Genomic DNA, 13,685 nt, shown 5'->3' with positions numbered 1-13,685 from the left:
TCTTCAAGGGCCGTCGGGGCTTGATCTTGAATGGGTGGAAGTTCTTCAAGGGGCGTTGGAGCTTGATCTTGAAGGAGGATTTCACGAAGAACATATAGGGCTTTCTTGATCCTTCGGGATTTGCTTGAGAGCTTCAGAGTTTCGAGGCTTCAAGGCTTTGGTGTGGTGTGATTTCTCTTCCAATTTGGGAGTAGAGAAAGTGTATCTAAAATCCTCCCTTGATTCTTTGATGGAGGAGCCTATTTATAGGCTTTGGGAATGAACCACCACCATCCATTTGTTTTGGTGGATGTTGTAGGTGAATTGGTGGATTGTTGTAGGTGAATTTGGGTGGAGGTTGTAGGTGAATTTGGATGGATTGTTGTAGGTGAATTTGGGTGTATGTTGTAGGTGAATTTGGGTAGGTGAATTTGGGTGGAGGTTGTAGGTGAATTTGAGTAGGTGAATTTGGGTGGAGGTTGTAGGTGAATTTGGATGGATTGTTGTAGGTGAATTTGGGTGTATGTTGTAGGTGAATTTGGGTGAAGGTTGTAGTTTTAATGCAATGGTCAACATTTAATTCACTAAAATTTCAATGTTTACAAATGTAATTTTAATGCGATGGCTAACATTTATTTCAACGAAATTTCAATGTCTACAACACCAAGGAATATCATCTTGAATATGTCGTGTTAACTCATCCATTACCAACGCAAAAAGGTAAGGACTTAAGGATGAGCCTTGATGTAATCCTACAGTTATGGGAAAGCTTTCGGTTTGTCCTTCATGAGTTCTTACGGCAGTCTTTGCTCCTTCATACATATCCTTTATAGCTTGGATATATGCTACTCGTACTCCTTTCTTCTCTAAAATCCTCCAAAGAATGTCTCTTGGGACCCTATCATACGCTTTTTCCAAATCTATAAAGACCATGTGTAAATCCTTTTTCCCATCTCTATATCTTTCCATCAATCTTCGTAAGAGATAGATTGCCTCCATGGTTGAGCGCCCTGGCATGAACCCGAATTGGTTGTCCGAAACCCGTGTCTCTTGCCTCAATCTATGCTCAATGACTCTCTCCCAGAGCTTCATTGTATGACTCATTAGCTTAATACCCCTATAGTTCATGCAATTTTGTACGTCGCCCTTATTCTTGTAGATAGGCACCAAAGTGCTCATTCGCCACTCATTTGGCATCTTCTTCGTTTTCAAAATCCTATTGAAAAGGTCAGTGAGCCATGTTATACCTGTCTCTCCCAAAAGTTTCCACACTTCGATTGGTATATCGTCTGGGCCTATTGCTTTTTTATGCTTCATCTTCTTCAAAGCTACAACCACTTCTTCCTTCCGGATTCGACGATAAAAAGAGTAGTTTCTACACTCTTCTGAGTTACTCAACTCCCCTAAAGAAGCACTCATTTCATGTCCTTCATTGAAAAGATTATGAAAATAACCTCTCCATCTGTCTTTAACCGCGTTCTCTGTAGCAAGAACCTTTCCATCCTCATCCTTGATGCACCTCACTTAGTTTAGGTCCCTTGTCTTCTTTTCCCTTGCTCTAGATAGTTTATAGATATCCAACTCTCCTTCTTTGGTATCTAGTCGTTTATACATATCGTCGTAAGCCGCTAACTTAGCTTCTCTGACAGCTTTCTTCGCCTCTTGCTTCGCTTTTCTATACCTTTCACCATTTTCATCAGTCCTCTCCTTGTATAAGGCTTTACAACATTCCTTCTTAGCCTTCACCTTTGTTTGTACCTCCTCATTCCACCACCAAGATTCCTTTTGGTGTGGGGCAAAGCCCTTGGACTCTCCTAATACCTCTTTTGCTACTTTTCGGATACAACTAGCCATGGAATCCCACATTTGGCTAGCTTCCCCCTCTCTATCCCACACACATTGGGTGATTACCTTCTCTTTGAAAATGGCTTGTTTTTCTTCTTTTAGATTCCACCATCTAGTCCTTGGGCACTTCCAAGTCTTGTTCTTTTGTCTTACTCTTTTGATATGTACATCCATCACCAACAAGCGATGTTGATTAGCCACGCTCTCTCCTGGTATAACTTTGCAATCCTTACAAGTTATACGATCCCCTTTCCTCATTAGAAGAAAATCTATTTGTGTTTTTGACGACCCACTCTTGTAGGTGATCACATGTTCTTCTCTCTTCTTAAAGAAGGTGTTGGCTAAGAAGAGATCATATGCCATTGCAAAATCCAAGATAGCTTCCCCATCCTCGTTTCTCTCCCCAAAACCATGGCCACCATGAAAACCTCCATAGTTGCCTGTCTCCCTGCCCACATGTCCATTTAAATCTCCTCCTATAAATAACTTCTCCGTCTGAGCAATTCCTTGCACCAAGTCTCCAAGATCTTCCCAAAATTTCTCCTTCGAACTCGTATCCAACCCTACTTGAGGTGCGTACGCACTAATCACATTGATAAGTTCTTGTCCTATTACAATCTTGATTGCCATGATTCTATCTCCTACCCTCTTGACATCTACAACATCTTGTACCAAGGTCTTGTCCACGATGATGCCAACACCGTTTCTCGTTCTATTTGTGCCCGAATACCAAAGTTTAAACCCTGAGTTTTCTAGATCCTTTGCCTTACTACCAACCCATTTAGTTTCTTGTAGGCACATAATATTTATCCTTCTCCTCACCATAACTTCCACTACTTCCATAGATTTTCCCGTTAAGGTTCCTATATTCCACGTTCCTAAACGCATTTTGCTCTCTTGAACTCTACCCTTCTGTCCTAGCTTCTTCACCCTCCCCCGTCTAATAGGATCAAAGTATTTCTTTTGTGTGTCCCGGGTAAAGTTGATAGGAGCATATGCTCCCAAACAACTTTGAGTGGAGTCGTTCGAAAAGAAGTTTCTATGGCCCCCTTGCTCATTTAACACTGCATCCGGGTGCCGATGGAGATACAGCGACCCTTGCTCACTTATCACTGTGCTCAGGCCACACAGCGCGCCACTTACGGGTGACGCCCTAGCTTTAGCGCGATTTTGTTCTGGATTCATTTTCATAAGGATTCGACGTGATCATGGAGTGCCGGCTGTCGACTACCTGACGCCCTCCCCCTCCTCCTTTATCCGGGCTTGGGACCGGCCATGTAAGACATAGGCGGAGTTCATTTGTGCATAAGTATATAAAAGCAATATCATTTTCTAGTTTTCATGCGTTACAAGTTTTTTCGGATCGGAGTACAATTAGCTTTTGAGTTTGTTTCTTAACTAGGTTTGTATACATGATAATGACCTACTTTCTCCTTCAACTTCATGACATATGTACATGATTTATAATACGATTCGTTGGGACCAAGTATGCTAATGCAGTAACGTGTGTTTTAAATTGAAAATCAAAATCATATATACTTAGACACGTGTCTACGTCCAAAAATTGACTAGATTATATGTTAGGTGAACAATAGTTTTTAACTTACTTAATTAGTGGCAAGCAAATTGGATGGATTCGTGAATATAATATTTGATTGGCGATTTTGATGGATTCATGACTCATGAGTATAATATTTTGTTTGGTAATATACTAATATAAGGAAATACTCTAAATAACATCATTAGTGTAGCAAATGGTTTCATTATATCGATAATCACAATGTGTTGTTGATATATTATCTCATTATCCATAGCAATTAGCTAGTCTCATATAGTTACAACATATAAAGTAGAATATGTAGTCGATATTGTCCATTGCTACAATAAAAATACTAATTGAGAACATGGCGGGCATGTTTATTAAGAAGAAATATATAGAAATTTGAATCATTTTGTTATGGAGCTTTTGCTAAAAAAAATGAGTATGAGAATCATTTACTTAACTTTATTCATGTATTTACTAACACATAATATCATAAAAGTGTTAGTTCTTGTTAAAATCCGTTATCAAATGCCTGAATGTCAAAAATCATATGGACTCGTTCCTTCACCCTCGTATTTTTATTTGATAGCTTTTACAAACAATATAACACACGTTTAATTACCAAATCACATCATCTCATTCAATATGTGTTCCACCATCTCATATCACATCACATGTTAACCAAATGGCATCATTATATTCAATAATATTTTATAGAACAATTAAGACCATCCAACACGTTTGATACATAAATTTTACACGAGTGAACGGCGGGAATTAGGGATTGGCATGATTGCTTAGTTTGTGTTTTTGGCTTTGCGTTTATCCTCCATAAACAAAGTAATCGATGTTGGTCCATTTCATTTCTATTCTGCGTTATGAATCATGATGTGTGTGTAGGGTAAGGAAATGGAATAACACGTGTTGAACACCCTCATCACATCACACATGTCGTCCTTACTCCCTCCCACATGCAATGATGCAAATTCACTTAGCAGCCTTGGCCCCCTCCTTGCCCCCGACTAATTAAACAATGGAATAGCAAAAAAATAAAACTTAGAAAAAACTGTGTTAGGACATGAAGCATGCGATTAAAACTAGATACAACTGCAATATTAATAGAGCGGTATTATCAACATACTCATTTTTATTTCTCACATTTTTTCTTAATTTTTGGTAGTCGAACAGAATCAATTGAAGAAAATCAATAGACACAATTTAAGAATAGAGTGTCGGAAGTAAAAAGAGATGTGTGATTAGCACTACCCTATAAATACATTCGAATATCTGATATCCCCCGAACTGATCAATTTGCATATCATTAAAAATCACTTCTACATAGATACAATTTAATAAAGTACCAGTTTCAATTCCCTAACTTCTACCTACAACTTTCCAAATCTTTGATTGCGCTCAACTCAACATTTTGCATCCCCTTATGTTTTACTTGAATATTTGAAAGTGATCGACACTAAGTTTGAAGGAAGTATTTTCAAACGTATCATGTGCACAAAATGTGGTTGTGGTATTGAAAGATAGAGTATATAATAATAACCAATTGAAAGTAGAACTAAAAGAATGGGGCAATGGAGAATCCAAAAAGGAATGGCTAATGCAGAGAAGAAGTATTATAAATAGTAAAATGGTTTACCAAACTTAAAGTGATAAAATAGTAAAAAAAATTATAAATATTAATATTGCTTACAAATAGTAAAATGCTTTTAAATAGGCAAAATACATTAAAGAGAAAAAATTTCGTGAATCTAAATATTAAGAGATTTAACAATCGATTCTCGGATTCAAACTTTCTTCGTCTTCTTGTTTTAATTAGTGTAGCTTATATCATTGTAATATGGATTTAAAAAAAATAAAGATGTTTCCTTTTGTAATTATGTAAATTATAGCGTGGTATGAGACTAGTCTTCAATCTTAGCGTGTCTGTTCAAAAGTCTTCAACCAAAGTTGGACATTGGTTGCTGTTAAGAGACTACCAACATTGTGTTATACAGTGGATTAATTTCATTATAATACAAAAAATGTGATGAAATTTGATTTGATGAAATCATGCTTAATAAAGTATTGTGTATATTTTATTTATTTAGTGATACACGGGATGATGAAACACTGCATTCATTTCTTTGAATATTTTTGTAGGTGCATACATATTCTGGCTTGTTGCATGGTTGGTTGAGGAAATCAAATCAAATTCACCATAAATATTTATAAATCGAACCTAATCGCTTCCTCCAACTAAGCATATTGCCAACTAAGCTTATTGGCAAATAGCATTGGACCCATTACTCCAAAAAACAAAAAAACAAAAGAAGCATTGGACCCAAATTAAAATTCAGATGCCTTATATTTATTGCTTGGTCAGTGAGAAAACTGTGGAAGAATAAATACCATTTATTTATTTACAAGTCTTCCAAAATCTACCACCAAAAACCCAACAAAACCACAAAAAGTCTTCTAAAATGAACTCATTATTATTTGTGAGTTTTAAACCTAAGACTTATTAGTCACAAGTGAAGATAAATATCATTATATTTTAGTATTAAAGGGAACATAAGGCTTACCAATCACAAGTGAAGATAAATTTAACTATATTGTAATATCAAGTGACAAATCTTATAAATTTTAAGAAAATGATTTTTGGAATTTACGTTTTTCAAAGGTGCTCAAGTTTAATTTTCTAATGTTAAAGCATCTCGAAAAAAAATGTCCAAATCAGCACTAATAGTCATAAAAAGCAGTAACAATATTTTTTTAATCAAAAAATTAAATTTGATGTTGACACATCCCGACCCGGAATGTCCACTAGGACTCCAAATCGAGTTGTGCTGGCCGACACCTGGAAGGTGACGAAGCCATAAAGTGTGATGATGTGGAAAAATTGTGAATAAATTTAAACCTAAGAGTGCCTAAACACCAGAGTGTACTGGTGAGCGAGAATAAACCCACTACACGTGATGTTAGAGCATAAGTAAGTACAGAAGGGTGAATTGGGAATCATACCCTCGAAATGATCTTCAGTACTAAGAATCGCCACAAATCATCAACGATAAGAAATCTCAACTAATAAGACCTGGAGGGTGAAGACAAGACAAGGGTGAGTGGCCCAATAAGTAATATTTTAATATAAGCCATATAAAACATTATAATCCCTCTCTACAACACCTGTATAATTTCCAGAAAAATCATAATATACCACGACACAGCATCTCATCAATAATATTAAATAATCATGCGATTAATAACTCATGCTAGTACGCAAGTCGGAGTCACCTAGGGTGACTTGTACGACTTACCCATATCTCATCACATATACTAGTTCATCACATATTTCTTCACATAAGCTAGCTCATCACATATTCATCATATATGCTAGCTCATAACATATTCATCATATATGCTAGCTCATAACATATTCATCACATATGCTAACTCGTCACATATTCATTACATATACTAACTCGTAAGTCGAAGTCACCTATAGTGACTTGTACGACTTATCCATATCTCATCACATATCTCATCAATCATGGCTAGTATATAAGTCGGAGTCACTCATAGTGACCTGTACGACTGCACTCATATCTCATTAATCATTGCTAGCACATAAGTTGAAGTCACCTCTAGTGACCTATACGACTGTACTCATATCTCATTAATCATTCTTAGCACATAAGCCGGAGTCACGTCTAGTGACCTATACGACTGTACTCATATCTCATTAATCATTGCTAGCATATAAGCCGAAGTCACCTCTAGTGACTTATACGACTGTACTCATATCTTATTAATCATTGCTAGCACATAAGCCGGAATCACCTTTAGTGACCTATACGGCACTACGCCTGCACACGAGTCGGAACCACAGTAATGGTCTGTACGATAATACTAGATGTAAATGAATACACTCAAGTGCTACGATCACGTGAATAGTCACCTACAAGTCGGAACCACCTATAGTGGTTTGTACGACAAGCCTATACACCTACCTTGGATTCAAGGTGAGCGTATGGTGCGGGAGGTGAACATTACGTGAAGGATTGTGCCCTGGCCACGGGCAAAAGAACTAAAACCGGGGTGCATGTTTATGAGCTTTAAATGCATTTAATACGACATGTACAACTCATAAGCAACCTGTACGACAATGCCGGAGTTGCCTACTATTGCAACTTGTATGACAGTGTCGGAGTTGCTTAAAACATAAATGTAGTCATACCATAACCCCATCAATTCAACTAATACCGTATACTTACCTAAACTTACATGTGTGTCCTGCGTTCACCTTTGCACTTTAGAGCATTTACAATCATTATGTGCAAGGAATATACATATGGGTATACCAGGATGTAAGTCTAAACTTTAACCATATCATAATATTTCCAGATATATAAATATATAAACAAATGGTCTAGAATACATAAACTGTAATGCCCCATTCCCAAACTATTTACTTTTGAGAGTAATCATCAATGATAAGCCTAATTAAACACTAGTTAAATTAACTATCAATTAATTCCCTTTCCTTACTTCAATTTCTTGATTATTCACGCAATGATTTATGATCAACGTTTAACCACTAAAACATAGGGTCAAATCTTATAATCTTTCCACCAATGTCCCTCAAACTACTGAATTTCCCAAACTAGACTATTGTCTCGATTATTCGTTCTCATTTATTATATGGCTGCATCTAACGTCTCGTTAGACTGCCTACGTACCCTAAGCAGGGATCAAGCCATTCGTAGTTCACAATAATTATTTATGGTAATACGCATATGGATATATCATGATAAAATCTAAACTCAACCATCTCATAGTATTTTATAACATATAAATATATATATATATATATATATCATGGCATAAATTTCTCAGTTTTATTTAAAAGCATTTATAGAATTATCAATCACGAAAAAATATGACAAGCAAGGAAAGATCCACTCACCTGGAGTCCGCGCTACAACTTCCTAGTACAAACATCGAGGCGTCACGAACGATCGGCGCCTTTGACCAATTATCAAACCATATCTCAGAATTCTCGTCGATACAATACATAACTTACATCGCACATAAGTCTACGTAATTCGGTCCAGAAGATCTACAAATCATATCTCTAATCCATAACTTCCAAGGATACACATTATGCTTCTAGAATAACATACTAAAGTTTCGGAACGATCCAACGGTCGAATCTCCACCAATTGCCAAAACCAAGTGGTGGTTAACATTTTATTTTATGAACTTACAAATTCAATTCGAGAAGATCCATACGTGGATTTCCAATCCGTAAGTTCCTATATTCCTCAAATATTATGAATAATAACCTATTAAAGTTTGATGACGATCTAACAGTCGAATCGTCGATTCATATAATGGCCTATTAACGTATCTTAGAGAATTTTTTTGGTTCTAATGATCAATCTACGTCATTCAATTCTCAAAACTGAAGTCAAGGCATCTAATTAGCCTAAGAATAACATCGACAGCCCTCTAGCCAAGTGTCGCCGCACCAGCCGCCAAAAGCTCCAATTTTGCTCAAATCTGCTGGAACCCTATATTTTGAGTGTATTCGATTCAACCTCCAAACTTGTTCCAACGCCTCCATCACTGCCTGGGCTTTATTCCTGGGTTTTAGGGGAGTGTTCTAGTGGTGGTAATTGGAGAAAAACATTTCACAATTGATGGATTTCGGCTAAGGATACCCGCAGCACCCATGGTGGTTTTCCACCAAATTTCAACTAAACTTTTCCTAATTTTGGGTAAAGAGAGTAGAGGAGAGGTTATGGAAGAGGTTGCAAATGATAAATGGTTATGTTTCGTCAGAAAAATGGTGGGAATTTGGTCGGAATTTCATCGGTTCAAAACGGGGTCAGGTGTGTGGTGCACAGGTCCGATTTGGGTGCTCCTCACCCCTCTTCTTTCTCTCCTTGTTCTTCCCCGTGATTGGCTAGACTCTCCTCCCTCTTCTCTTGGTTCGTTCCTCATCTCCTTCACAGATTGGGCAGCCAATGCCCTTTTGTTTTTCTTTCTTTTTCTTCCTTTCCGTCACCCACACACCCCCCCTCCACATACACACGTCCTTTTAATTAATATACAACAATAATATAATATAATTAGAATAGTTATTTCTTCAAAATACTTTTGATTCGTCACTCCAAATTCACTTATGCTTGCGCATACTCGTTTGTATCGTCGAGCACTTCAAGAATACGCTAAAAGAATATCTAATACGTCTCACAACACGTTGGTCAATGAAAGTCAAAACCTTCGCCTTTAGGGCATATTCGTAATTTCACATTTTAAAATTTATAAAATAATAAAATTTGGGACAGGTTGTCACAGATGTGGTATAACATAGATTGTTAGCCCAAAATTCACAGCAGCTTCAATCTTTTTAATTAATTACTAGCATATGGGCACACACAAAATGTGTGAGAAAGATTTTTATTTTTGTTTTTGAAATAGAATGAGAGAGGAAGAGAGTGATAGAGAATGGAGTGGGAAGTTTTTTTTTTTTTTTCTAATTAAAGATATGTTAGGATTACATGTAGGTGAGGCTTTGAAAAGAAACAACAAAATTTGGTTGTGTGAAATTACATTTCTGCCCCATATTTCTTATTCATGTTATGTTTTAATTAGAATGTTAAATTGGTAATTTCATAAGATTTTGGTTGACAATGAGTGTTTTATTAATTAGTAGAGATTAAAGACATTTTGCTTATTTATTATTGTTTTTATAAAAATGTTTATTATAATAATTTAATATAATAGAGTAATATTTTAATTTGATACATCGGATAAATAACAAAATTTTAAAAATTATCAAACTGCTACATAAACTATTAAATTTAAATTTATACTTAAAACTTGACGAAGGCAACATCATCTTATTCACTTTAGATTAAAGAGTTGAGATCAGATTATTTATAAGAAGGAACAAAAACTTCAAGTTCATAACTTTTAGAGAGGGAGGGAGAGGGAGGGAGAGTGGGATGCGTGTGGGTTGTGTGTCTGGTTTGGGCATTTGACTATTTGTGGCTTCCTTCAGTTTTTTTCCAGTTTCATACTCATTCTCCTGCTTTTTTACTGTGAATAGAAGAAAACAGAAGAACATAGACAACAATGGCATACACCACAATCCTCCTCTGCTGCTTCACCATTCCCAGTAACCAAAATTGCATCTGACCATTTCCAATCCAGCGGAATCAAAAACCCAACCAAAATCCACCCGAATGGCGAAGACGGGCGTTTTCGACTCTGATCCGACGGCGGTAGCCAAGGCGGCGGAGTTGAAGAAGGAGCTGCAGAGGCTGGTGAAAGCAATTGTCGACGACGAGGATTTCACCACCCAGACAATCGATCAGGCCAGAGACACACTCTCTGCTCTGAAAGAATTGAAGCTCAAGAAAAGATCGCTCTCTCTCAAGCTCAAGGATGTTCTCTCCTGCCCCGAAGAGTTCCGGTGCCCTCTTTCGAAAGAGCTGATGAGAGACCCTGTGATTGTCTCCACAGGCGAGGTTGGCTTCGATTTTTGAGAATTGGGTTTTTTTAGTTTGCTCTGTTTTTCTTGTTTTTTTTTTTTATTATTTCAATTTTGAAGCTTTTTGACAGTGCTTTGAACTTCTGCAATTTTGGCTTCATCCTCTGTCTTTTGGGGCTGAGAAAATGTCGGCAAGGAAAAGAAAAGAATTTTTTATTTTGTTTTTCCTTTTCACTTTCTCAGCAACCAAACACGGAGCTCTGAGGATTTATTTTGTGTGGCACGTAAAAGGAAGGTGATTTATTGTCTTCTTCCTTAGGTTACTGTTTGTGGTAATTTTAATTTTCTGTATGTGTCTGTACTGATTCAGAAACTTGAATTTATAGCAGTAATTGCTTGATTGGATGGAGTTTTGAGATTTGTTATAAATGTTGACAATATTCTGCTAATTTTCTGCCAACTTTTATAATATCATTTGGACACTATTTTGTAATTCATGATTGAAGTTGCTCGATGGCTTCTTAATTAGATCGGATTTTTCACTCTTTGTATTGGCAGACATATGATAGGGCATTCATCGAAAAAGGACTGAAAGCGGGTAACAGGATATGCCCTCGAACGCAACAAGTGCTCACACACACTGTCCTTACTCCGAATCACTTGGTTCGTGAAATGATATCGCAATGGTGTAAGAATCGAGGGATTGAATTGTCGGATCCCGTTCTCCATGTCAATGAGGATGGTATAACAGAATCTGATCGAGACCATTTTCTCTCTTTGCTTCGGAAGATGTCTTCGACATTCCCTGAGCAGAAAGAAGCTGCGAAGGAGCTTCGGATGTTGACAAAGAGGATGCCTTCTTTCCGGGCGCTTTTTAGCGAGTCTATACATGCCATTCCTCAATTGCTCAGTCCTCTATCTGAAGGCAAGTTTGAAGATGGTATTGATCCGGAACTCCAAGAAGATATTATCACAACGCTATTGAATTTGTCAATCCACGACAACAACAAGAAGCTTGTCGCTGAAACTTTAATGGTAATTCCTTTACTTATGGAAGCATTGCAATCGGGGACTATTCAAACAAGGAGCAATGCAGCTGCAGCTCTTTTCACTTTGTCAGCTCTTGATTCCAACAAGGCACTTATTGGAAAATCAGGCGCCCTAAAGCCACTCATTGCCCTCCTAGAGGAGGGACATCCATTAGCTATGAAAGATGTCGCCTCTGCAATTTTCAATCTATGCATTACTCATGAGAACAAGGCAAGAGCTGTGAGAGACGGGGCAGTGAGGACGATTCTGAAAAAGATAGCGAATGGTATGCATGTTGATGAGTTGTTGGCCATCCTTGCAATGATCTCAAGCCATCCTAAGGCTGTGGAGGAAATGGGAGAGCTTGGAGGTGTTTCTTGCTTGCTCGGTGTTATCAGGGAGACCAATTGCTCACGCAACAAGGAGAATTGCATTGCAGTCCTTCACACAATCTGTTTGAATGACCGAACCAAGTGGAAGGAAATTAGGGAAGAAGAGAACGCTTATGGAACGATATCTGAGCTTGCAAATAATGGAACTTCAAGGGCTAAGAGGAAAGCTAGTGGCATTCTTGATAGACTGAACAGAGCTGTAAATCTCACACATACTGCATGATGGTGAATCCTCGTTTTCCACCATATTTGTAAATTCTTCACCCATTTCCAGAGCTCTGGTTGTTACTTGTTAGTGGTGTACTACTCAAGCAACTCCAAGCATCATGTGTTCATTCTCAATCACCGTTTTGTATGTTCTCGTTTTATCTTCCAGAGTTTCGATTTCAAGTTCAAGAGCTAGCCATGAAGAAGAAAAATCAAGCTTTATATATCTTATACATAAAAATTCTTTGTTTTATTTTGTTGAATGGTTCTAGCAGATGGTTCTCAAAAAATGCTACTTGGTAATTTTGCATTGCACAACAATGCAGGAGAGAAGTGGCCTGCACAAGAGAAAAACTAGGGTGTAATCACGGATATATCTCCATCTCTTGATCTGACTCACATCATCTCTCTATGTAACTCATCACGTGATAAGGGATATATATATATATATATATATATATATATATATATATATATATATATATTCCCGGTTACATGTAATAATGCCAACCTGCACAGAACCCTTGTTTCTTAACTACACAAAAACCAAAACCATGAACGTTTGACAATTTACAAACCCAATAATCCAAGTCCATAATCAACAGCTATTGCCGATGGATTGTTTCACTACAAACCAAAACCAATGAGCTCCTTTACTCACTTTTGACCTTGAAATAAAGCAGAAAACAAATACCAATAACGAATGAATGGCTGCAGACAGTCTTGTTTTGATGATCAAAAGAACTGAAAATGCATAAACGAGAAGAATGTGACCATATTGAATGGGTGCCGTGGCAACTGTACAACTAGGGTTGTGGTCCATGGAAGATGCCTCTCTTTTTTTGAAAGTATTCATTGGAGGAGAATGCACAGCGGTTCTGTAGTATCAAACAAAAAGGAAACTCGTTACAGAAATACGTCATTTTTTGTTTTTGCAAATTACAGTTCAACGTATGTGTAAATAATTTGAAAAAACACAAAAAATAAAAACTATGCAAACATAACAAACTATGTTCGGCGTGGATGTAGGAACACTTATTTAAGGTTTCGCTTCAAAATACTAATTAACTTTTGATTTTGGCAAACATATACAATTGTGCATATAAACGCACCTTATCTTGTGCTACAACATTTTCATATCTAGATATCTCCTCTTGACCTCCCTCCATCGTTCATTTTCATCTTTCGTGAGATTCTT

General features: G+C 37.1%; 1 protein-coding gene across 2 annotated transcripts; it reads left to right on the top strand.

Annotated features, from left to right (window-relative positions):
• The first annotated feature begins 10,193 nt into the window (after positions 1-10,193).
• Positions 10,194-12,740, top strand: LOC103409186 (U-box domain-containing protein 9). Of its 2 annotated transcripts, XM_008347995.4 has the most exons (3): positions 10,269-10,896; positions 11,103-11,154; positions 11,418-12,740. In XM_008347995.4, the coding sequence occupies exon 3, from the start codon at positions 11,532-11,534 to the stop codon at positions 12,501-12,503; it is 972 nt and encodes a 323-aa protein (XP_008346217.3). In that variant the 5' UTR covers positions 10,269-10,896; positions 11,103-11,154; positions 11,418-11,531; the 3' UTR covers positions 12,504-12,740. The 2 variants fall into 2 exon arrangements, with proteins under 2 accessions (XP_008346216.3, XP_008346217.3); XM_008347994.4 differs by lacking the exon at positions 11,103-11,154 and having other exon boundaries at positions 10,194-10,896.
• The last annotated feature ends 945 nt before the right edge of the window (positions 12,741-13,685 follow it).

Source organism: Malus domestica, chromosome 05, assembly GCF_042453785.1.
Source record: "Malus domestica chromosome 05, GDT2T_hap1".
Classification (NCBI taxonomy): Eukaryota; Viridiplantae; Streptophyta; class Magnoliopsida; order Rosales; family Rosaceae; genus Malus; species Malus domestica.
This window is presented reverse-complemented; position numbering and strand designations above follow the sequence as displayed.